The sequence below is a fragment of the Periplaneta americana genome, chromosome 11 (genome assembly GCF_040183065.1).
Source record: "Periplaneta americana isolate PAMFEO1 chromosome 11, P.americana_PAMFEO1_priV1, whole genome shotgun sequence".
NCBI classification, from domain to species: domain Eukaryota; kingdom Metazoa; phylum Arthropoda; class Insecta; order Blattodea; family Blattidae; genus Periplaneta; species Periplaneta americana.
Window position 1 is genome coordinate 150917931 of NC_091127.1, and position 27351 is coordinate 150945281.

The 27351-nt window shown below is 36.1% G+C and overlaps 1 protein-coding gene across 1 annotated transcript in view; it reads right to left on the reverse strand.

Moving 5' to 3' along the window:
* Nucleotides 1-27351, reverse strand: part of Su(Tpl) (Suppressor of Triplolethal) — a 400679-nt gene that overhangs the window by 200161 nt on the left and 173167 nt on the right. The window contains exon 2 of the mRNA XM_069840232.1: nt 22088-22135. Within this exon, the coding sequence (XP_069696333.1) occupies nt 22088-22135 (48 nt within the window). The remainder of the gene's footprint in view (nt 1-22087; nt 22136-27351) is intronic.

Consider the following 27351-nt stretch of genomic DNA (forward strand, 5'->3'; position numbering starts at 1 on the left):
CGAATGGTATCGTAGATACTAAATATAAAAAAATCTTAATAGTTAAAAAAAAATCGCTGTACAGTCTTAGAAAAACGTTTTGTCGCACACATACTTTTTAAGTCGCAGAAAGGAGGCATGCGCATGATCAGAGGACGTGCGAGTTAGTTCACAAGAGAAGGGCTAGTTGAAGTAATGAAATTAGTTTTGCTTCGTTCTATATCTGATCATGCGCACTGCCTCCTTTCTGGGACTTGTAAAGTAGGGGAGTAGTGGGTACAGTGAGACACAAAATATTAAGACATGTATGCAAGTGATAACTGAAGTATTTTTAAAATCAAGTGCAATAGAAATAGACATTATAACATGGAGTATAATAATACATAAACAAAAAATTTAATAAAGGACATAATATACAATACGTGTTTGTCAAAAAATGCAAATATCTCACTATTCCGATTCAGGAGGGTGCAGTGAGACACCACACTGTTTATTAACGAACATTGAAATGATTTACATTTATGTTTTCAAAAGAAAACAAAAACTTGCTGTCTCTTCATCTTGACATGTTCTGTAGGCTTATTTAGAATCATTTTGATGTCTGACTTCGAAATATTGAAACATCTGGAACATTTGGAAAAGTGAATTTTCCATGAGATTTCAAACTTTTGCGAAAAAAATGAAATGAATTTTTGGTGACAACAAAGCTTATAATTATAAGAATTTAATGTAATTCTTTACTATTTTTTAACATTTTCTTAAATTTTGTGAATAATTTTTTATTTATGAAACCATTAAAATGTAATGTATCCATTAATTTAAGTTACAGTTCCTAAATTGGTTACTAGTAAGTTCATTTTTAATGTCAGTTACTGGTAAATTTAATATAATTACAGTTTGTTTTTGCAAATCATTGGTACATGGGGACAGTGAGACGTCTCAGAGTACCCTTCAATGGTATGTCTCACTGTTCAGTTTTACGCATAGTTCATTTAAAAATGACGCCATCACTTCAAAATTAAAACAAGAAAGACGAAACTTTGCCAAACATAATCTCAACAACATTAGGTAACAAAACATTCATATTTATATCTCATGTGTATATCCAATATAACCTTCATTAAACACAAACCAAAATTTTACTTCTAGCGTGAAAAATTACTAATTATTTTTTCATAACTCAACTTTGTAACTAGAATCAAATCGAGTATGAAAATACTGTTAATTTACTCATGCAACATACAACTGCACTGTTACCAACATCTCAACATCAAAATTTACCATCTAATAAAAAGTGTCTCACTGTTCTCCCTGTCTTACTGTACCCACTTCTCCCCTACATGTGCGACAAAACTTTTTTCTAAGATTTTACATAACAAACGACCACAAAGACGACATTCAAAAACATTTTCCATATCAGGAATATAAACTTAAGTATTCTCATAAGAAAACTATTTATGCAGAATCAAATACTTTCTCATTCTAGGCAGCGGAATGAGAAAGTAAAAAATCAACATCTCAGACATGAACTACAACGAGACATGACACACAGACACTGGAATATGCTACAGTAGGCTACAGTACACGAACCGGTCTTGAAATGGAACGAAAGTTGCTGCTGCTACAAACTACTGTTTGGTTTGGTCGGACAAGTGTTCAAATAGACCTTAAACATGTTTGGCAAGAAATGATTATGTAGTTCATACATTGTAACGGACTTTATTTACCTTTTTAAAACTAATCAGTGCGTCATTTGTCCACCTTCAAGCTACCTCAATTTTTTACACTACGAATTTATTTACAGAACGTTCAAGTGTTGGAAAATAAAATTAAATGTCTTTCAAGATTTTGTGTTAACCGTGCATTAACTGTAACGTAACGCTTCTTTCAACTACATACAGAACTAAGTAACACAACCTGTATTGGCCACAGTAATATTCAGTTATAGATATCAAGTAGAAGGGTGCACCAAAGAAACTGCAACTTTACATTAGAACCATTTAAATACAGAATAATTTTTCCTATCCTTGTTTACATAAGAAGGTACTTTCTTTGATTCTTTCTCATGCCCATTCTAATTCTGAAACGTTTGTTTTTAAACATAAATAGGTTCCATTAAAATACTTCAATAACTCTGCATTTGTTGATATGCTCTTCTGCTATGATTCCCTCGATATAATGTAAATAACATTAGAGTATGCCACTTTTATGTTCCGTCTAATAAGTCTGCTAAAATATTATGTATGACAATCTATACTGAAAATATGTTATTCCGTAAAGATAACAAGCAAGATTAGAGTACAACTAGTGGCTTGTGCAGCAAATGCTGCAAACTAAGTTCATTAGACGTTCAAATAAACATTTTTCAGATTTATTTTCAATGAAGAATACCAGACATTCTGAAAGTTATTTGCTTCCATAATGATGAAAGATACTCTCTCTCGAGCCAATACTGAAGAGAACCACGTATATAAATATCTACACCACACCGCCATTAAATATATGAAAAAGACCCAACCCCATTTGATTAATAACTATAAAAATATTTGATTTTTAATAATATTATCTTACGTAAGTTTTATAGCTTTCAGTAACATATACTATATAGCCGCCACTCAGTAAAATATAGAAATCAAAATCTAATTTAAGTTATTCTCTACATCTACTTACATAACCCCAAAACGTTTCACGTTCATATCATCAATATAGCATTAATATGTATAATTAATGAAAAATAGTGACATCATGGCATTAACGACAATAATATTTAATTTCTAATGGTAATAATGTCATCAAACCACCTCAAGTTTTGTAATTTTTAATATCCAATACACAGCTGTACCCAGAAAATTACACACCACAGAATTGAACCTGTAAATTATTTTTTGTAGGCTAAGTTAAGTTTTTAATCAATTTAATTTGAGCTCTAAATATGTCAGCATTCTTGCAGATCATGGCCTTCGTGTAATATTCTTTACTGTAGTGTGTATTTTGTTTTATTCTGAAATGCAATTAGCTAGTTTAGCTAGTTCTCAAACCTGACGACAGATGGATTTTGGAAAATAGGAAAATTATGTTGAAAAATTGACATTTCACTGAAAACTACTATTTTTCTGAAAAACTTTGGGGTCCAAGCTTCAAAATGAGGGGTCATTTATTAAAATCCGTTCAGCCGTTTTCCCGTAATTTCCATTAACAGTTCAAATTATATATATATAGATAAACAAACATCTACTGAAATGCACTACTCCCACTACTGTATATTTTCTGTAGAGTGTAGCTCATACTCTTAAACATCAGAAATTCATGCTTTTCTAAAAAACCTAACTGGTATTCGTCAATGTAATCTCAGTAGCAAATATAAATTAAGTTTTCTCATGATTTGTGATAATAAATATAATATAATATGTATATTATACATGATTATGACGTAAGATTTTTGACATTCATACTACAAACAATATTAACAAAATAATGAAGCGAAATAAGCTATTTTTGTTTTAGAATATGTAGACGTTTCTAAGATTTGTTCCCAAACTATAAGAAAGGCTCAATGTGAGAATCATTCAGGGGTCTGCAGACATGAAGACGATGTTCGATTTCCCTCCAACCATGCTGAATTATGTCGAGGATTTATGTCTGCTGGTGCTTTGGTCATTCTCTCCTTCATGTGGTAGGGGTCCTGTTTCTCCTAGTAAAAATGATTTTTTTTTTTACAGATTCCCACATGAAATTAACATATGTAAGTGGACTTCATACATTATCTTTAATCAATTAGCACTACACATTCACTTTCGGAATACCACAAATGTATTCATGTATCTCGTTTGGTTTTTATGAATCTCATATTTTGCAGCTGTTATGATTAACGCAGCTACTGAAGTGGAACGTACTTTCGTCCGTGATACATGTTTTAAGCAGCTAATCTTCATCACTGTAAATTTAATTTAGTATGCGACTCGAAAATTCGACATATTTGGAACGTTTTGCAACTTTTATTTCATGTCAAATCTTGTACACGTACAATCGCACCCTACTCTGGTTCGCAAGAAATCCTGGATTCCTACCCACGAATCGTTTTATGTGGGTACTTGTATAAAAAAAACCACGGTTGACCTTGAAGATTGTCACCAACGTAAAAGCAACCATCACACCTCAAATAATTCAGCGTAACTACGAATAGTCTCACATTCGGTCTGAAAAATTCAAGAAAACTTGCAGAATTTCTACGTATTTTAAAAGAAGTAACTCATTTTGCTTCATTATTTTTCTCTAAAATTGATTGAAGACTTCCCCGGAAGAAGAATATACCCATAACATCAAATTAATTAAATATGTGAGTTAGGCGGAAAAAGTAATTTTGAAGTATTCATTTATAACAATAAATGCCCCTGAAATTATTTTCTTTTCTTCTGAAACGTGTATTATAGAATAGATTTTGGTTACACCCTTATTCCAGGTAGGTCTTCAATTATAAAATACTGAACGTCTCATTCAATGGATCTGTACTTTATGAGATGTATAATGGTTACATAGTTCATTTGTGTGGACAGCAAATGACAACTTACAATATTTGTTTAGCAAACAACATGCAAATTGTTGCTATAACCTTTGTTTTGGTTTTCTGAAAGACGTAAAATTTTAGTTTCTATGTTTCTCACAAATAAAGCGAATGCTGAAATTGAAATTATAGTTTATTTAACGACGCTCGCAACTGCCGAGGTTATATCAGCGTCGCCGGTGTGCCGGAATTTTGTCCCGCAGAAGTTCTTTTACATGCCAGTAAATCTACTGACATAAGCCTGTCGCATTCAAACACACTTAAATGCTATCGACCTCGGTCGGAATCGAACCTGCAACCTCGAGCATAGAAGGTCAGCGCTATACCAACTATGCTACCGAGGGCGACGCGAATGTTTGTAGTATGATTTTCAGCATGTATTACAATTAATACACACAAAAATATGTATATTAATATCACTACAATTTTTATTTGAATTTATTCTCTTAAAAATTTGCCATTCTACAAACAGGAAAATTCCTATTTTTCCCCTTAATTCGCATCTCCATGACCTGCTTGGGTCATCAAATTGTAGGCCTACATCTTCTCATAGGGTATATACAAATTACAATACGGTACATATATCGGTATCATTACGCGCAGAAAAGTGGACACAAGATTTCTTCCTCGGTCGGCTTGTACTCGCGATAATTGAATCCAGAGGTAAGGCCCATTCACAATGAAAATTAAACATACCCGTAACATAAACACAGAAGTTTGCGGCCAGGCTACCAAATGAGATCATTCACAATGATTCGCATAATCACTGACATTAACATTACCGTAAGACGTTAACATGAAAGTTTGCAAACTCCAAACTTTCATGCTTATGCTTACGTGATTTGCAAACAGAACACAATCGTGGAGCGCTGAAGTATACGACAGAATACGAGGAAATGGCGTCGTTGTTATGTTTCCATGGTTACCAAGTATCTTTGCGGTTATATTTATGTTCCCATCGTGAATGATGGTATTACTTCTTGATTTTACCGTAACGTTTACGTTCTTAAGTTAGAGCTTACGTTATGTTTAATTTTCATTGTGAATGAGCCTGTAGAAAAGAATACCACTGATGACTACAAAAAAAAGTAGTGTTATTTGAGAGTATGTTCACATTCTTAGCCATATCTTAAAGAAAAGTTTGGAAAAGTACAAAAGCGGTTATGAATGATTAGAAATATACCCGAGAATCCTGTATTTCCTTATGAAATACGGGAAGTCGGTAAGACCCAACATTGCTGGGAAATCCAGTGAAAAGTGAATGCACTCTTTCAGTATGCGATGTAGCAATCTGTGCGTCTATTCGTCAAGAACACATAACGACTCAGTTATGTTAATCTGCATTTGTTTCTTAGTTTGTTCTATAAAATTGCGCCAACTCTAAGAAACGAACAATGGATCTATACTTTATGAGGTGTATAATGGTTACATAGTTCATTTGTGTGGACAGCAACTGACAACTTACAAGATTTTTTGATCAAACAACATGCAAATTGCTGCTATAACCTTTGTTTTGGTTTTCTGAAAGATGTAAAATTTTAGTTTCTATGTCTTCTCACAAATAAAACGAATGCTGAAATTGAAATTACAGTTTATTTAACGACGCTCGCAACTGCCGAGGTTATATCAGCGTCGCCGGTGTGCCGGAATTTTGTCCCGCAGAAGTTCAGTAAATCTATTGACATAAGCCTGTCGCATTCAAACACACTTAAATGCCATCGACCTCGGTCGGGATCGAACCCGCAACCTCGAGCATAGAAGACCAGCGCTATATCAACTATGGTACCGAGGGCGACGCGAATGTTTGTAGTATTATTTTCAGCATGTATTACAATTAATACAGATGCACTATCACCTTTACTTTTTAACTTCGCTTTAGAATATGCCATTAGGAAAGTTCAGGATAACAGGCAGGGTTTGGAATTGAACGGGTTACATCAGCTTCTTGTCTATGCGGATGACGTGAATATATTAGGAGAAAATACACAAACGATTAGGGAAAACACGGAAATTTTACTTGAAGCAAGTATAGCGATCGGTTTGGAAGTAAATCCCGAAAAGACAAAGTATATGATTATGTCTCGTGACCAGAATATTGTACGAAATTGAAATATAAAAATTGGAGATTTATCCTTCGAAGAGGTAGAAAAATTCAAATATCTTGGAGCAACAGTAACAAATATAAATGACACTCGGGAGGAAATTAAACTCAGAATAAATATGGGAAATGCGTGTTATTATTCGGTTGAGAAGCTCTTATCATCCAGTCTGCTGTCCAAGAACCTGAAAGTTAGAATTTATAAAACAGTTATATTACCTGTTCTTCTGTATGGTTGTGAAACTTGGACTCTCACTCTGAGAGAGGAACACAGGTTAAGGGTGTTTGAGAATAAGGTGCTTAGGAAAATATTTGGGGCTAAGCGGGATGAAATTACAGGAGAATGGAGAAAGTTACACAACGCAGAACTGCACGCATTGTATTCTTCACCTGACATAATTAGGAACATTAAATCCAGACGTTTGAGATGGGCAGGACATGTAGCACGTATGGGCGAATCCAGAAATGCATATAGAGTGTTAGTTGGGAGGCCGGAGGGAAAAAGACCTTTAGGGAGGCCGAGACGTAGATGGGAGGATATTAAAATGGATTTGAGGGAGGTGGGATATGATGATAGAGATTGGATTAATCTTGCACAGGATAGGGACCGATGGCGGGCTTATGTGAGGGCGGCAATGAACCTTCGGGTTCCTTAAAAGCCATTTGTAAGTAAGTAAGTAAGTATTACAATTAATACACACAAAAAGACATTGTTACAAAAACAGCCCTAGTCATTTTAAAGAAACTGAGTTAAGGGCACATTTGCTACTCCAAAAACGGCCCATGTCAAGTGCAATAGACACAAGGATAAAACACCAGTTGAACAGAAATAGCTGACGTGTTATTCTTTTACTTTTTATTGTTCTCCTGAAAAATAGCAATTTTGACAAGGGTTGGTTTTGTAATAATGTCTTTAATGTATATTAATATCACTACAATTTTTATTTGAATTTATTGTTAAATATTCGCCATTCTACAAACAGGAAAATTCCTATTTTTCCCTTAATTCGCATCTCCACGACCTGCTTGGGTCATCAAATTGTACACCTCCTCATAGGGTATATGCAATACATATATCGGTATGATTACGCGCAGAAAAGTGGACACAAGATTTCTTCCTCGGTCGGCTTGTACCCGCGATAATTGAATCCAGAGGTAGAAGAGAATACCACTGAAGACTACAAAAAAGTATTGCTATTTGAGAGTGTGTTCACATTCTTAGTTATATTTCAAAGAAAAGTTTGGAAAAGTACAAAAGCGATTATGAATGATTAGAAATATACCCGAGAATCCTGTATTTCCTTATGAAATACGGGAAGTCGGTAAGACCCAACATTGCTGGGATATCCAGTGACAAGTGAATGCACTCTTTCAGTATGCGATGTAGCAATCTGTGCGTCTATTCGTCAAGAACACATAACGACTCAGTTACGTTAATCTGCATTTGCCTCTTAGTTTGTTCTACAAACTTTCGTGAACTCTAAGAAACGAACAAAAAAGTTTTATTTATTTATTTTTTTTTTTAAGGAATGACAGCCAGTCACAGTTATGTGTAAGTATTCTTAAGCTAGAATATTGCTTCCGGACAACTAACGACAGTGTTAACATTTACAGTATAAAATTGTTCCACCTTATTTTTCACGAAACCTGGCAATGACGTCATTCTACTGAAGGTCAACTAGACGCCATTTTTGCAACTCCGTACCTTCAACCGTACAAGCATCTCAGACGAGTACTAATTTAATACACATAGCTCAGGTTGACACAACCACTATTAGTAACGGTGTCAATAATGCATCAATACTAATTAATCGCCTGTAAGCTTTACATCTTGTGAGAGACATTTTCAAGTTACAGAGGACTTCTCGTTGGACATATACGTACTAGAAAAACAAGCAACATTGCTCGGCGAAGGAATTTCATGAGTGGTAATCAACGGAAGTGAAGTCACGGTCGTTGGTTCGAATTCTGTCTAGGAAATGAATGTTTTCAATCTCATGTTCTTGTTGGCAATTCAGCTGGATTCCTAACATCGTCTATAGGCGATTGAATAGAAGTGACGAATAAGGACCAGACAACACTTTTCTAGATGTACGAAAAATCATATATAGAACAATAAACTATTGATTTATTGATAAAAACAGTCGTGGTATCACAGATACATAGACAAAGTCAAAAGAAAAACAAGATAAACAAACTAACTAAAATACTATATCAACACTAGTTTCCATAAATTCATCTATATCATAAAAAGGATTTTTGATTAGCCAGTCACGAATAACACACCTAAAACTATTAAAATTAACAATATATGCACTATAAGCAAGTTTATTAAACACAGACAATGCAATTGCTGTAAACCATTGCTTAGACTTGGCTAATCTAACCCTAGGGGTCACAAGGTGGTAGTTATGTCTTGTATACTGGGGACAGAACATCTAGAAGCTTGGAGACGGTTACTTTTAAGTGGTCCGACCACTCCCTCCTCCCGCACTAGCAGGTACGGTACCATTCAGCTGCAAAACATTCTCTGAACAGAAGTTATTGTATTGTGAGAGCGCAGTGGATCAGTGAAAGTAAGTGGTCAACGTTTTCAGTTTGTAGTGCAACTAACAATTCTGCTGTGTGTGGGTTCTTCTGTAGTGACGTCACTGAAGCCTCTAGTTGTTCTGTCCCCGGTATATCGTAATGATGAATCTCGCTATGTGGATAATAACTGTTTAAATTTGACTTAATTTTAATCAAACAATGGAAAATATACAAATTCACAAAAGTTAAAAGTCTTTCAGAAATAAACAAAGATCTGCAGTGAGCATCAAAATCAGAATCAGTCAAAAAGATAGATTGATAAAGAGAAATGGGAAGACAGGCAAGATAGGAAGACAATTAGATAAATACATAACTACATTAAAATAGGCAGACAGATAGCATATACAGGTTGAATCGTAAGTAATGTCATTACTTTCAGAGGGTTATTCTTTGAGATATTTCAAACAAGAAAGTTTAATACAATTTTGCTCGTTTTTGCTTCCTTTTCAAGATAAAAATGGTATTATACGAAACAGTTCATAGCGTGTTTTGAGAAAGCCATTGATTGAATTACCAATCAGTTTAAGAGACGAGTGTATTACGAGAATAAATAATTGAAAGAATTTTAGTTTTGTTCTTTAAATGTGTGGAGATTTGATCGGAACAAATTAGACGTTCAGAGCAAAAGTGGTGTAAGTCAAAATTGGGTAATGAGGATTTAAGTAAAAATTCTGTAAAATACAGCGCAAAGTAGCAATTAATATGTCCTTCTTGCTATCCACCGACTACTAATAGTTTAAATAAATTGGATATTAATTGCTACTTTGCGCTGTATTTTACAGAATGTTAACTTTAACCCTCATTACCCATTCTTGACTTACACCACTTCTGCTCTAAACGGCTCAAATGTAACACTGACGGAAAGCTGCATTTGTTCGGATCAAATTTCTGCACATTTAGAGGGAAAAACTAAAATTATTTCAATCATTCATTATCATAATACACTGCTCTCTTAAACTGACTGAGCATATTGGGAGATAAGTCAATGGCTTTCCCAAAAACACGCTATGATATGTTTCATATAAAACAATTTTTAACTCGAAAAGGAAGCAAAAGCGAGCAAAATTGTATTATTTTTTTTTTGTTTTAAATATCTATAAAGAATAACCTCCTGAAATTAATGACATTACTTACGATTCACCCTGTATACAGGTAAACGAATAAACGGATGCCTTGATGCGCACTGTAGACGTATCATTAGAAATTTCTCATGTAGATTTAGAACTAAAGATGAAGAAATTGTAGATTTCGAGGACCACTAAAAGGACATGGATATTTCTTCGATCTTCATATGATGTCACAGGACAGGAAAGAGCCCAAATACTGACTCAGGCAAGGCCTGGGCAATGTGGGGAGTTGAGGAAGAAGATGTCTTAAATTTGGTGTTAATTAAATACAAACCCGTATATATCTGAAGTCCGATCAGTTAAATATGTTACTAGTCAGCAATGTACCCAATGGAGGGGGGAAAGGAACGCTGATATAACCTCGGCAGTTGCGAGCGTCGTTAAATAAACTATAATTTCAATTTCAGGTTTCGTTTTATTTGTGAGAAACATAGAAACTAAAATTTTACATCTTTCAGAAAACCAAAACAAAGGTTATAGCAACAATTTGCATGTTGTTTGCTAAAAAAATCTTGTAAGTTGTCAGTTGCTGTCCACACAAATGAACTATGTAACCATTATACACCTCATAAAGTACAGATCCATTGAATGAGACGTTCAGTATTTTATAATTGAAGACCTACCCGGAATAAGGGTGTAACCAATAAATCTGTCTTATAATACACGTTTCAGAAGAAATTAAAATAATTTCAGGGGCATATTTCGTTAGGCCTATATTTACTAGCAGACCAATTTGACTAATCAAACATAGGCTACAAGTTTATTCAGGTATTGGATGCAATCAGTTATTGTTATAAATGAATACTTCAAAATTACTTTTTCCACCATATTTAATTAATTTGATGTTACATCCTTCTTCCGGGAAAGTCTTCAATTGTAACCAACTTTAGGGAAAAATAATGAAGCAAAATCAGTTACTTCTTTTAAAATACGTAGAGATCTGCAAGTTTTCTTGAATTTTTCAGACTGAATGTGAGACTATTCGCAATTATGTTGAATTATTTGAGATGTAATGGTTGCTTTTACGTTGGTGAGAATCCTGGCTTAGTTGTCTCATGAGTGATGCCTAATTGGCGTCACTTATAAGGTTCAAACCTGCCTTCGGACATATGGAGGCATTATCAAACTATGAAACTGCAAGTGACGATGCGTAAAGTACGGGAAACTGTGAATCATTATATGTTGAAATGAAAGAATTATTACTACTGTATGTCACGTAGCCTGTATAATTACACTCGTCTCGTCGCGACTTGCATTGCAACGGGTCGATAACGCTACCACTGCTGTCGAAATCGAATCAATCTTTCATGTTACACAATCATTTGTAATATTACAGAAATCTTCGAAGTAATGCATAGTCCTTGTCTGAAGATGGCATTACAATTCAAACTACGGTCTGCGGACTGCTATTGGTTCTCGAGGTGTGGCTAGATAGGTCACAATGTAGTAAGTGAACAGCAAAAAATGATTTGTAAACTTCATCTTACGATGTTGGATGGCGTATATACAGGGACATCATTTTATTTTTACTGACATTTTTAATATTAACCTGGCTATACCTTTGGATCAACGCCGTTTGCTACCTCCTTCCACGACTGGAGTTCGATGATACTGGCGTAAAATACAAACAAATCACTTTACTAGGTATAGGAGGGAAGAAAAGTAGTTCATCCATTTACATAAACTAGGAAATATCGCGATTTTGAGTTTGATCATTTTCATGAGGTTTTTGTTTAATCAAAATACAATACAGTATTAACAATGAGTGTTTTTACTCACGAACTGAGCTGTCCATACGGATGTATTCATTATGCAGTGTATATTATACTGTCTACAGCACATTAGCGTACAATATAGAGAATGAAGTTAACTTGAAAAATAATCATAATATGGATATTTAAACACATTTTTGAAAATGGTGGCCGTTCATTTCGATACAGGCTTCAGTTCTAATGTGCATATTATCGCACTATAGACTATTGTACCTAATCCAAATTACCAGTTTCATCCTTCGTTCTAGTAACTCATGTTGAAATAATTCTGTACCTACTATATAAAAGATTACCTTACGTACAGTATTGTAAATTCAATCTTCATTTCTGCCCGATCCGAAAAGATAAAATTACTCAGACATACTTTCTACTGTCCGTGGAAGTGGTTATGTCGTAGGGTCGTAGAAAGGGAGAAAATCACATGACAGTTAATTACTTAAGGAGGGTCTTTTATTTAAGTTATTTTAAACAGTTGTATAATATTACGTAGACGTCTAATTCCTAACAGAAATTAATGTTCTCAGAAAAGAGCTAAGACAGCCCAGCCACTAGCTGACGAATAAAAGCTAGTGGGGGAAACCGGGATGCGACGTAGGCAAATGGACGACAGTAGCTACCTGTGCGAAAATGATTCAATATTGAAAGCTCTTTCGTCACTGGAAAACGCGAACATATTTTTGAAATGTACTGTTTACTATGACCGTCAGGCTACTACGTCTGTATATGCGGTCTTGGATCTGTGTGGAGGACGGTTGGACTTCATTAATAGAAGGGGTGGGAGTGAAGTACATTAAAAAACTCAGGTACAATAAAAATGGAAGTAAAAATAAAATGATGTCCCTGTACATCCGTTGATGTGACATATTAATGAATATTTAAATACTTTACAGTACTCTATAACAGAGTCGCCGGTATGAGAGGAGAATTTCAAGCCTTTGGCGCGAAACGAACTCGATAGCTCAGCTGGTAGAGCGCCTGACCGGAGTAAAGGAAGTCGCAGGTTCGAATCCCGCTCGAGGTTGTGGAATTTTTCTTTCATACCATGGCATGATTGTGACTATATAAGTATTTAAATATTCAAAAAATGATTCATTCGAGCAATATATAACGAAACTAAACTGTGTGAAGAATCGTGTTATAAGGGATTTCGAAAAGACATCTTGACGAGAGGAGTTCTGTGTCAAGGCCGAAACTACATAATTAAATAATTCAATTTATTAGGTCATTAGGCATACAGTAATAGGCTTTGTCACAGATACATTGAAAAACGCATGATACAATTCAAAAACACAAATATAATTGAAACAGTAAAATTTAATTAAAACAAGAAAGCATGAAATATTTTGGAACTATGAAAATTAATGTGTTAATTGTAAAAATATGTAAATAAATTAATTTATTAAAAATAATTTCATGCGAATTTATGTTAAAAACCTCATCAAGAGAGTAAAAAGGATTAATTAATGGCCAATTATAAATAATAGGATACACAGAAGGTGTGAGAATTAAGAAACCTTGGGTTACAGGGAAAATGTTAGAGAAGATGGAGGAAAGGAGAAAATGGAAAAAAAAAAACATCAACACAGAAGAAGGTAGAAGAAACTACAGGAAACTTAACAACGAACTAAGAAGAGAAACTGATAAGACGAAGGAAATCTGGATGAAAGAGAAATTTAAAGAAATAGAGGACTTAGAAAATATGATTTATTGTACCGCGAAGTAAAATGTTTGGACTTCACAAATTAATAAGAAAAGCAAATCCATGTGGTTGATAGAGGACGAAATCGGAAATGAAATAACAAACAGACCAGGAATGGACACATAGGAAAGTTGTGTCATCAGCATACATAATTGTTGTAGCATTAAGGAATACACAGGAAGGTCATTAATTGCTATTAAGAGTAGTAGAGGACCAATTATTGAATCTTGTGGAATACACGAAATAAATCTGCCCCACATTAATATTATTAAAATGCAGTAATTTGGTATTATGAACAGATTCATGTTAATTGCAAGAGGCTTGCTGTCTGTTACAGTCACTTTCACCTTGCTGTGACGCAACACTGAGCCCGTGTGGGTGGCTGATGACGCCATGATCATCCCCACGGGATGTTGTGGTATGTGTAAGAATTTATGACACATTGGTGTCTGTCGATCCTATTTCACGAAAGAAAGTACAGTGAGAAAACGAAATTCCAACTGCATTCTAATACAGAGGTTAAATGATATGGGTGAAGGTGGTCCATATACTCGCCACGAAGGCGTATCGGATGAAGGGAAGTCAGCTCCCTACTTCCTTGATCGCAGTGACTGAAGGTGACAGATGATAGAATAGTTGAGATCAGGTTCGTGCAGCTTTCCTCCGTTGTACAGGACTAAATAATCACACAGAGTTTATAAGAATATAAAACGAATATGTTGCGTGCAAACTACTGTAAGTCCATGCTTCACTATGGTGTAACTGTCACCTACACTTGCTTTTTATAATAAATTGCTCTCCAGTATATTTGTTTTTCTATTCATTTTATACATACATACATACATACATATATATATATCACTTGTTTTGTATTTACAGGTATTGTATGTATGTATGTACGTACATACGCTTATGGGCGTGTAAGTATGTAGGTCTATGTCAGCGGTGGCCAAAGCGGGTGTCGTGATTACATCGTGTAATCACAGACATTCAAACGGATACAGAAATTTCCTGTACATTACTGTGTTTTTCATTCACGTACTGAAGGCCAGCAGTGACGGTATCATGTCACTCTACAAACTGTCTCTATAAGCAGTAAGAGATAGTTTCGTAAAGAATGAGAACTTTTTTCTTGTTCTGTCGGACAAAATGTAATGTCTTTACTTTGCTCAGCGGTTCAATTAGGAGTATATATAAACATTTATTTCCACGCTGAATAATGTATTATTATTATTATTATTACTAACCACTAAGTACGTGTTTCTATAATTCTGTATGTGCATGAATATTGATATTTTTAGATCTTCTCCCTAGAATAATAAAATTATTAGGTTTTATCTCAATTTTAATCTTCTTAATCTTTAGATGAGGGTAACTATTTATTAGTTATTCATTTAATAATAATATTGTAGAAAAACTGATTCAATATTATGTGCCAACGAACTGTTAAACGCCAGAAATTGACAGGCCTTAAATCATAGCCAGGAAGAGAAAGATGAGATAAATAAATACCTAATGGGGTTTGAAATATCTCGTGCTCTAAAGCCTTTTAATAAACCAGAATTTCTCAAAAGAGTAATGATTAAAATAGCGTAAATAACTTGTCCATAAGAAGTTTTTATTTTGAAAAAAAAAAAAAACTACGAATTTCTCGACTAAGTATCGAGAGAAGAATTTAGAAAATTCCTGATTATATTCAAGAGGAAGGTTAAAAAAAGAAGCAAGAAAAATTGCACATTATTCACTGGCTCTTGATGACAGCAGTGACATCCGCGGAATTGATCAAAATGTTAGTACAGGAACCAACACTGGTTGTAGTTTTCATGCCAAGTACCTTTCCTCCGTCTCCTTACTTCATAGGCTGTCTGTCGCATGTAATCACTGCAGCTCGAGTTTTGGTTTAGCATACAACTGCAACTTGAGACAAGATTAAAATATGCGAACATCATAATTATGCACACATATGCATCGTTACTGGACGATTTTGTAAGTCCATATTTTCACCAATAGGCCTACTGAACAGAAAGTGGGAAAAACTTGCCACCCTACCCCTTTATCTCCTGGCTTAGTTTCCTCATAAGCGATGTCTTATTGGTATCATCTATGAGGTTCCAACCAGTCTTCGGACTGCTGACTAAATATACTGAACGAAAACAGTTCAGGATAATTATCATCATTTGAAAGATGAATACTGAATTTGCAGTTTTCATACTCACCTTAAATGCATTCGATGTACGCCCTACATGTGGCATTAACAGATATACAGGCAGCAATCCCACACTCGCCAAACCCTGACAAGCATGTCTAGTGTGGCGTTTCCTATGGCGGTGTTGATGCGCCGCCGACGCAATTCAAGCACATTGCCGTTGGAAGTGGAGGTCCGGTAACCGGGGTGACCGTGTGCAGATATCTGAGGCCGCTGCTCGATCATTTTTAGTGATGAAGCGACATTTCATATACTTTTTTTTACTTGGTTATTTAACGAAGCTGTATCAACTACGAGGTTATTTAGCATCGATGGGATTGGTGATAGCGAGATAGTATTTGGCGAGATGAGGCCAAGGATTCGTCATAGATTACCTGACATTTGTCTTACGGTTGGGGAAAACCTCGGAAAAAACCCAACCAGGCAATCAGCCCAAGCGGGAATCGAACCCGTGCCCGAACGCAACTCCGGATCGGCAGGCAAGCGCCTTAGCCGACAGAGCTACGCCGGTGACTCATTTCATATATCCAGAAAGGTCAACAGACACAATATCAGAAATGTCTTGTTGGTAAATGAACTCCAGTCCCTTCTTATCGGCGAGTTATGGCATTAACCAGCTTTCTAGTATGTCCAGGTAGGCCTACACCAGTTCTATGACACTTGCAAGCGAAAAAGAATCGGCCCAACATGCGTCTTCTGTAAACGGCGCAAAACACATATTTTCCCTTTGGGGGTGTCATGTTCCATCTGGATGACAGAATGGGGATACTGTAATACCAATATCTCGATATTGTGCCTACTGACTTTTTCGGATAATTCCATTTCTAACAACACTGTCGGAATTGTGAAGGCACATCAACACTCATCGCAAACGTCACACAAGACACGCTTGAGGGTATGGCGAGAATGGGAGTACGACCTGGACATCTGCTGTGCTCACGTAGGGTGTACAGTACATTGAATGTATTTAAGGTCAGTATGAAACTGCAAATATGGTCTTAAAAACGCACGGTATACTTACTTATGAACCCGGAGGTTCATTGCCGTCCTCACATAAGTCCGCCATTCGTCCCTATCCTGAGCAAAATTAATCCAATCTCTACCATCATATCCTACCTCCCTCAAATTCATTTCAATATTATCTTCCCATCTACGTTTCGGCCTCTCCAAAGGTCTTTTTCTCTCTGGCCTCCCAACTAACACTCTATATGCATTTCTGGATTCGCCCATACGTGCTACATGCCCTGCCCACCTCAAACGTCTGGATTTAATGTTCCTAATTATGTCACGTGAAGAATACAATGCGTGCAGTTCTGTGTTGTGTAACTTTCTCCATTCTCCTGAATCTTCATCCCTCTTAGCCCCCAAATATTTTCCTAAGAACCTTATTCTCAAACACCCTTAACCTCTGTTCCTCTCTCTAAGTGAGAGTCCAAGTTTCACAACCATAAAGAACAACCGGTGATATAATTGTTTTATAAATTCTAACTTTCAGATTTTTTGACAGTAGACTGAATGATAAAAGCTTCTCAAACGAATAATAACAGGCATTTTCCATAATTATTCTGTGTTTAATTTCCTCCCGAGTATCATTTATATTTGTTACTGTTGCTCCCAGATATTTGAATTTTTCCACCTCTTCAAAGGATAAACTTCCAATCGTTATATTTCCATTTCGTACAATATTCTGGTCACGAGACATACACTTTTTCTTTTCTGGATTTACTTTCAAACCTATATCTTTACTTGCTTCAAGTAAAATTCCCGTATTTTCCCTAATTGTTTCTCCTAACATATTCACGTCATCCGCATAGACAAGTAGCTGATGTAAGTCTTTCAATTATCCTGGACTTTCCTAATGGCATACTCTAGAGCAAAGTTAAAATGTAAAGATGATAGTCATCTCCTTGCTTTAGCCCACAATGAATTGGAAACGCATCTGACAGAAACTGTCCCATACGGACTCTGCTGTACGTTTCACTGAGACACATTTTAATTAATCGAACTAGTCTCTTTGGAAAACCAAATTCATTAAGAATATCATATAAAACTTCTCTCTTAACCGAGTCATATGTCTTTTTGAAATCTATGAATAACTGATGTACTTTACCCTTATACTCCAATTTTTTTCTCTATTATCTGTCGAATACAAAATATCTGATCAATAATTGATCTATTACGCCTAAAACCACACTGATGATCCCCAATAATTTCATCTACATATGGAGTTAATCTTCTCAAAAGAATATTGGACAAAATTTTGTACAACGTCAACAAACGCACGGTATATAAGCCTATATATAAAATAAATTTTGAATTCTTTTATTAGAATTAAATGAAAACAAAAATAAAATCGTGACCTTTTTTAACCTAACGTGACAAAACGTCGCTCTTGAGCATCCATGCGTAGTAAGTACTTAATACATCAGGAAAATACAAACACATGTATAAACATTATGTTAGTAAACATATTTACACATACATATACCCACACACGCGCCTACACAGTATAATATTTGCACATACACAAAGATACACGCTATTTCTTTCCATATAATATACTGTACATACAATGAACATAATCGCTGCCTATCTGACAGGTTCAAATTGAAAGTTGATTTCATCATTATCAGTTTCCAGGTACTGGACACTTCAGTTCATTTTGTCCCAATCGTGTGATAATTTATGAACCAATAGTATACTTTCATAATTGAAGTGCTCAGAATAATGGCAGATCCAAAGCGAAGTTCTTTTTGAGAAAAAATGACATTTTATGATTGTTTTTAAAGTTCTGCGAATTGTTAATATTAAGGCTTTATTTTTTTTAGGATTTGTTAAATGTGGTACTTAAAGTTTACCTGTAAATTCTTGAGTCTTTGTCGTTAGTAATTCGTCTGTTTTTCTGGTGTTTAGTTAAACACAGTACAACTCCAATTATCAGGTCCCCAATCACCCAGACCTGCAATTATCCGGGTCAATTTGGGGGAAAATACAAAAATATATACTGTACAGTAAAATGTGAGCAGAACGGCGACAGCGCGGGTCGTCGACTTCTTCTGAACAACGTACGCTATTCGAGATGTTCCAAGTAAAACAGAGTACAGGTACTGCACAGAATTATGTACTTACTTACTGGCTTTTAAGGAACGCGGAGGTTCATTGCCGCCCTCACATAAGCCCGCCATTGGTCCTATACTGAGCAAAATTAATCCAGCCTCTATCATCATATCCCACTTCCCTCAAATCCATTTTAATATTATCTTCCCATCTACGTCTCTGACTCCCCAAAGGTATTTTTCCCTCCCGGCCTCCCCAACTAACACTCCATATGTATTTCTGGGTTCGCCCATACGTGCTACATGCCCTGCCCACCTCAGACGTCTGGATTTAATGTTCCTAATTATGTTAGGTGAAGAATATAGCCTAATCAGTGCAGTTCTGCGTTGTGTAACTTTCTCCATTCTCCTGTAACTTCATCCCTTTTAGCCCCAATATTTTCCTAAGAACCTTATTCTCAATCGCCCTTACTCTCTGTTCCTCTCTGAAAGTGAGAGTCCAAGTTTCACAACCATACAGAACAACCGGTAATATAACTGTTTTATAAATTCTAACTTTCAGATTTTTTGACAACAGACTAGATGACAAAAGCTTCTCAACTGAATAATAACAGGCATTCCCCATATTTATTCTACGTTTAATTTTTTCCCCGAGTGTCATTTATATTTGTTAGGCCTACTGTTGCTCCAAGATATTTGAATTTTTCCACTTCTTCGAAAGATAAATCTCAAATTTTTATATTTCCATTTCGTACAATATTCTGGTCATGAGACATAATCATATACTTTGTCTTTTCGGTATTTACTTCCAAACCTATATTTACTTGCTTCAAGTAAAATATCCGGTTTTCCCTAATCGTTTGTGGATTTTCTCCTAACATATTCACATCATCCGCACAGACAAGTAGCTGATGTAACCCGTTCAATTACAAACCCTCTGTGTTATCCTGAACTTTCTTAATTTAGGATCTAAAATCTTAAAAACAAGTTCCAATGGGCAAAATAGGCATTTGAAGCACATAAAACCGCTTTCAAATGTTCCTATTTTATAACATATTTAACTAGATTTAGATTATCCCTACCTAAAATTCGAGGTCTACTTATATGAAAGCTAAATATGCAGAAGTATTCAAGCATTATTGTGTTATAAACTTGGAGAAATCAAACTAAAACAATAGATACTGACAACCTATATTATCAATGAGCAGTCTCAATTCTTAGACTGGAGACAAACAGTAACGTAGGCTATTACTCCCAAAGGGATCAAGTCTGCTATAACTGATGCATAATGATAGCTCAGTTATATCGGCGTATTCAGTGAAGGAGGCTGATAACCTCAACACTGCAGCTCTGTTATTGACACACATTTACCACAACAGACAACTGCCTTAACTGAAACTTGAGGGTAATCAACCGAGAACATTATCAAACCACAGACTTAGGAGGTAGGTGTACAACAGACTACAGTGGACTAAACACACACATCACTACAAACGCATTCAGAATAATCTACGAGGTTATACAGATTCTTTCGGAACTAAGTCCTTGTAATTCCATGTCAAGAAGTTCACACGAAGATGTATTCGATTCCAGGTAGTTACCTAGTTATTTATAAATTGGAAAAGTGTCGTACGTAGCTGTAAATAAAACCGTTTAGCTCGTCTTCGTCTAAGCCATCTCATCACACGCAACTTGACAAGGCAACTATAGTATAATGCGAAATGGAAACGACAGACAGGGAGAAGACTTATGAATGGGACGCGTATCTTCATAGCAGTGAATTATTATTTTTTTTTTTAAATCACCCTCTTCATGACAACCAAGACATTACCAACGAAAGAAAATTCGTTGTTAACTTCATCCGAGACAACAAAAGACATTACTTACATATGTGAGTTAGGATTTGTAATCACGATTTCACAGCAATTACGATAATGAAAGTTCTTTTTTTTTAGTAGGTTATTTTACGACGCTTTATCAACATCTAAGTTATTTAGCGTCTGAATGAGGTTAAGGTGATAATGACGGTGAAAAGAGTCCGGAGTCGAACACCGAAAGTTACCCAGCATTTGCTCATATTGGGTTGAGGAAAAATCCCCGAAAAAACCTCAACCAGGTAACTTGCCCCGACCGGGAATCGAACCCGGGCCACCTGACCGTTACTCCACAGGTGTGGACTAATGAAAGTTTTGCTTTGCTCTAATCTGATTCATATTTTCCGGTAAGCAAATACTTTTTCTTTCGATATTACGAAGTGCATGTTCTGTGCCGTAACTGCGAGATTTAAAGCGTATTGCCTTACACTTTAGGAACGAAATGAGCAAATTTATGTCAATGCATTGGACCGGTGCTCACCCAGCATCGTGTCGGAGTTCGGAAGCTACCATATGTAGCGAAATCATGTTTCGAAAGTCAACTATAAGGTTCTCATGACAAACACACGTTAACCCCGTACTGGTTGGATGATCGTTTATCTCTGCTGAGGTATGTGGACGTGAGGTCAACAGTCGGTCTTGGTCCTCAGGGGCAGTAGCGTCACGAATTTTTTTATGAAGTAAATATTATAGCTTATATAATAATAATAATAATAATAATAATAATAATAATAATAATAATAATCATCATCATCATCATCATCCGTGGCGTTACAACACTTTAAGGACCCAGACCGACCAGTCGGCTGCTGGACTCATCTCCACATGTCGAAGCAGAAGTGAACGATCATTCAATCAAAATGGAGATATCGTGTGGTCATCACGATTATCTCCAAAGCCGTTAATAGCTGGCTTTCGTAACCGAATATCGCTATCTATCGCAGCTCCCCAAGTGTATCAAGATTATGGGTAGGCACTGGTCCCATACACTGGTTCAAATTTCATGAGAAAATTTCTTCCCCCATGGGGACTCGGAACCAGCGCACATTCCTAACGCAGGTTGACTGACGCCACAACGCGGGACAAATATGTATTATAGCTTACCAGAAATAAAGTTAACACTTACCCCTTCATTTCCTAGGAACTGTATCGTTGGATGCTGGCAGGTTTTATTCTGCAAACAGAAAACATGAATTAATTATATTACATAAAAAAGTTATATTTGATGTCAGTCTACTTAAACCATTAATTATGCACACTTCAATCCCCGCTAATTTATTCGTACGTTTCTATTCTCTTCCTCACTTTCACAATATCAATACTTGAATACAACGCGATGACAGCTAGAAATTCCACTCCACACATCATCTCTGTTGCTACTTCTTGTCACTGGAACTCACTGTCGCCAGAAGTAAGGTCTGCCGAACCTTGAAATCTTTTAAATTTTAAGCCAGAAAATTATCGCATAACGAGATGCCAAACTAACTTACTGTTATCACAAATGTTGTATGTTTCCACGCGTTCTCTACATTTAGATACTCTAGTGACATTTATTTTATGTCTTTTGTTTCATTATTTTTTCCCTATAATGCCTGTCGTGTTTATGTCTATTATGTGAGAACTCGTGCCACATTTTATAATATTTTCCCTATGTGTGTAGGCGTGTGTACGTGTCTAAAATTGTGTTTATTGTATACTCTGTACTCCACTATCTTCTTATTAGACTTTGAAGAAATACCTCTGGTTGAGGTTCTGGCTGATATGAACATGCAGTACAATCTCACTTGACGATATGTGTCAGAGGAAGAACAATTGTTTGTCTGCATCTGAAGTCTGATTAGTGGAATATGTAGCTAAACGGTGATGTATGCATTGGAGGGGGAAATGAACTGGCCATCCTATTCCATTATCTCCTGGCCTAGTTGCCTCATGAGTGATACCTTATTGGTGTTACTTATGAGGTTCAAACATGTCTTCGAACAGTAGACTAAACAAAAACATCACTGGTAGATATCGCAAGTTTTAAATATGTGCCAATAACGTCTGTTGGAGCTGAACGTTGTTTTCCTCAGTACAAGTAAATTTTCAGAAGTAACAGAGAATCATTTGTGTTTTCAAACTTTAAAATAATGAGCGTTGTACACTATAATGGGAAGAATTAAGTTGACTTAGATTAGGGTTACCATATTTGAAAATGGAAGAAAAAAAAAAAAAAAAAAAAAAAATGAAATAACCTTGCAGGTTTCGTATGTAACAAAAACTATATCATATTGGTGGAAAGTTAATAGTTTTTCCAGAAAAAAAAAAAGTCTTCTCAAATTTTTAACAATCTCTTATTCGATAACTATTGCGAGAAGAGTCGTAATTTTTGTCTATATCGATAGGAAAACTAATAAAAAATAATTTATCCCTCGGTATTTCATTCAATGTTGTGGGCGGTTTTCGTGTAAATTTAATTTTTAAAACCTCTAAATCCAAGACGCTGCGCAGAGAACACCTCATCTAGCGAGACACACCGAGTTACCGAGTTCGTTGACCTCTTACATCTGTATCACGAAAAGTGTGTTAGAGGTGACGATGTTGCCGAACTGTTACGCAGGCCATCCCACCATCTATGACGTAGCTGGATATAATATCAATTGCCACTGATACCAAAGTTCGGTGTGTCGAGCAGTATGTATGTATGCGTGAATTTTTTGTTGGTTATTTTACGACGCTTTATCAACATCTTAGGTTATTTAGCGTCTGAATGAGATGAAGGTGATGATGCCGGTGAAATGAGTCCGGGATCCAGCATTGAAAGTTACCCAGCATTTGCTCATATTGGGTTGAGGGAAAACCCCGAGAAAAAACTCAACCAGGTAACTTGCCACGACCGGGAATCGAACCCGGGCCACCTGGTTTCGCGGCCAGACGCGCTAATCATTATTTCCACAAGTGTGGACTGTATGTATGTATGTATGTATGTATGTATGTAGCCTATGTATGTATACGTAAATTATGTTTTATTTAACGACGCTCGCAACTGCCGAGGTTTATCACGTCGGTGTGCCGGAATTTTGTTCCGCAGAATTTCTTTTGCATACCAGTAAATCTACTGACATGAGTCTGTCGCATTTAAGCATATCTACATGCCATCGAGTCGCCCTCAGTAGCGCAGTTGGTATAGCGCTGGCCTTCTATGCTCGAGGTTTGGGGTTTCGATCCTGGCCGAGGTCGATGGCATTTAAGTGTGTTCAAATGTGACACGCTCATGTCAGTAGATTTACTGGCATGTAAAAGAACTCCTGCGGGACAAAAATTCCGGCACATCGGCGACACTGATATAACCTCTGCAGTTGCGAGCGTCGTTAAATAAACCATGATTCAAATTTTTTACATGCCATCAACCTCAGACGGGTTCGAACCCGCAACCTCGGGCACAGAAGGCCAGCACTCTACCAACTGCGCCATTCGGGCCGATTGTATGTATGTATGTATGTATGTATGTATGTATGTATGTATGTAGCCTATACGTAAATTATGTTTTATTTAACGACGCTCGCAACTGCCGAGGTTTATCACGTCGGTGTGCCGGAATTTTGTTCCGCAGGATTTCTTTTGCATACTAGTAAATCTACTGTGGCATTTAAGCATACCTACATGCCATCGACCTGAGACGGGATCGAACCCGCAACCTCGGGCACAGAAGTCCAGCACTCTACCGACTGCGCCACTCGGGCCGATTGTATGTATGTTTATATGTATGTATGTACGAGTAGTATCTCGCGCAAGATCAGGTAACTAGCTAGAAAATAAGATGCGCCTTAGTGATTAATTCTGATGCAGAATGAGAATATAGCGTAGGAGAAAACATTACAGATCACAGACCTGATGTGCCTATACAGACGTAGCTTGTGTTTCTCCAGCTGTGCAATTACGTATCCACGTCTATTGTGCCCAGCTACTGGGGTATGACGTGAAAGTAGATACAACTGACCAAGTGAAGTGCAAGTTCCTCAACTCCTTATTAAGCTCAATGCAGCAGACATAACCTCTGAGTGGTGGATAATTTCATTTTTGCTTTGAAACCTGCTGTGCAAGTATTGTGTAAGGAGATTTGTGACGCTTTATTCCATGATACTATTCGACGAAAATGTCTTTGTATTTCAGGGAATGAATAGTCTACATAACAATAAAAATATAAAACATGTATATCCTCTTTCACGCGAACTTTAACAAAGTTAGAGAGAGACAAAGGGAATTATTCATCAAAGGAATTTTCCGTGGACTGTATATAACTTTGCTCATAGAATGGTGATTTCTGGATTTCACTATTTCAGATGTTGCAAAGAATAATACGTATAAAGTTTTATCCGTGTTGTTAATGACTGAAGAAATCGAATAGACTATGTAAAATTTTAGCCTAAATTTATTGAGTCATTTAGAAATTTTGAATTCCAACCAATTACAGTCATACATCGCGATAATTATTGCAACTCGTTTTTATCACAATCAATTTATCGCATGGTCATTCTTTTATTTAGTCAAGAGTCGCCAACGGTTTCCCCGTAAATTGATGAGTGTGAATCCATTAATGTAACGATGAAGTACTAAATAAAGTGCGAAATCCTACTTCCACATCTACATCTTCATCTTCTACGAGTAATTCTATGTCCATTATAGGCTATCCAAAGAAAATTACACTCTCTCATTCAGATTTGGTAACTGTGTTGTTCATTTAATCAATATATTAATCAGGTTACTTGTAATTATATTATACAACGTTTAAATTAAATTATGGTTTCAGTAGATAATTAAAATGTATTTCTGTTATAATAACAAGAGAAAAGCGCATACATATAATTGACATTGTTAAACTTGTATTTCGCTCTTCGCAATTAACATTACTGAATAACATCCAATTTCTTTATTGCAGTAGTGATATTCATCTATTTCAGTCTGAATAGGTTAAGTATTCAAAAAATATACAATTATTAACAGTCTGTGAGTGAATTTTAGGGATATATTTACATTTTTATTTTATTCACGAAATAGTCCTAATAAATATCACTCGAGATCTGAATTTCCCAGATAATTTGGTGACATTAATATAGATAAACAATGGTTTATGTACAGAGAAAGACGCGGCTTTGTCGTTGGATGGACCGTCCGTTGTCACTGCCCTGTCTTATCTAGTACGCAGATCTAGTGTGTCGATTCCTTGTTATAAGAGTCCTACTGTCAGTTTATGCGTTGGACCAATATCCACAGCGAACTCTCGAGCGTAAAAAAAAAAAAAAAAAAAGAACAGAAAGGGAATTATGAAGTTAAATGGCAATAGTATATTTAGACAACAATTCGAAGACTGGTTGGAACCTCATGACACCAATAAGGCAACTAATCCAGAAGATAATGGGGCAGGATGGCCAGTTCCTTTCCCCCTCCACTGTATAAATCGCTGACTAATTTAGTAACATACTTAATTTGCATAAACTTATCTTGAACAAAAAAAATCTCGTCAAAGGTTGCTAATGAATTCCAAAGAAGGTAATATAGTTGAATAGTACTGAAAGACTAGATCACAGAGCTGATTAAGTTAGCTCTAATGGACTTACTGTGCTTACCTTTGTCACATCGAATACCTCAGACGTTTTCAAGTTGGATATTTAATGATACTGTATCAAATGCGCGGTTATCTGGCGTCGGTAAGTCTAAAAATTATCCATTGATTATCTGACATTCTATAAAGCTGGAGAAAATCTAGAAAAGAACCAGTCAAATAATCTGCTCAAGGAGGATTCAAAACTAAGCCCTGACGCAATCTAGGAATACGAGGCCATCTCGCTAAACCATAGACCACGCCGGTGACTGACGCTTGTTAACCCAGTTTGTTACTTCCTGCACTGTTGTAGAATTTTTTACAACCTTCGCAACAATGCTATGTATTGATTTTTTTTCTGTGTTTCTGATTCGATAATCAGAGACTGCTGGACTACTGTCGTCTCAGGTTTGTAGAAGCATCCGTTCGTGAAAACAGGAAACGTGGCCGAGAAAATGCTCAGTAATACTGATCGTGTCCTCCAATAACACGAGACTTCCAGCCATTTTCCCTTCCAAAGGAAGCAATGCTTAAGGTGTTTATAATGATTAAAAAATCCATCGCTATCGGCAGAGTTCGAACTCTAGAATCTCAGTCCCAACGGTAAGCATAGTAGCGAAAAAACACTGAAGAGGGTATCATTAGAGATGGTGGAAATATGGGCTAGGAGTGGTAATATGGGCTACCTCGTTTTTTACTATATATGGTGTTGTTACCTAACGGAAAAGCTCTAGAAGTACATGTCGTGTCCATTAGTCTGCGTGCACAAAGACACAAACCAGTTGCCTTTGTGCTGTGGATGTGGTGTG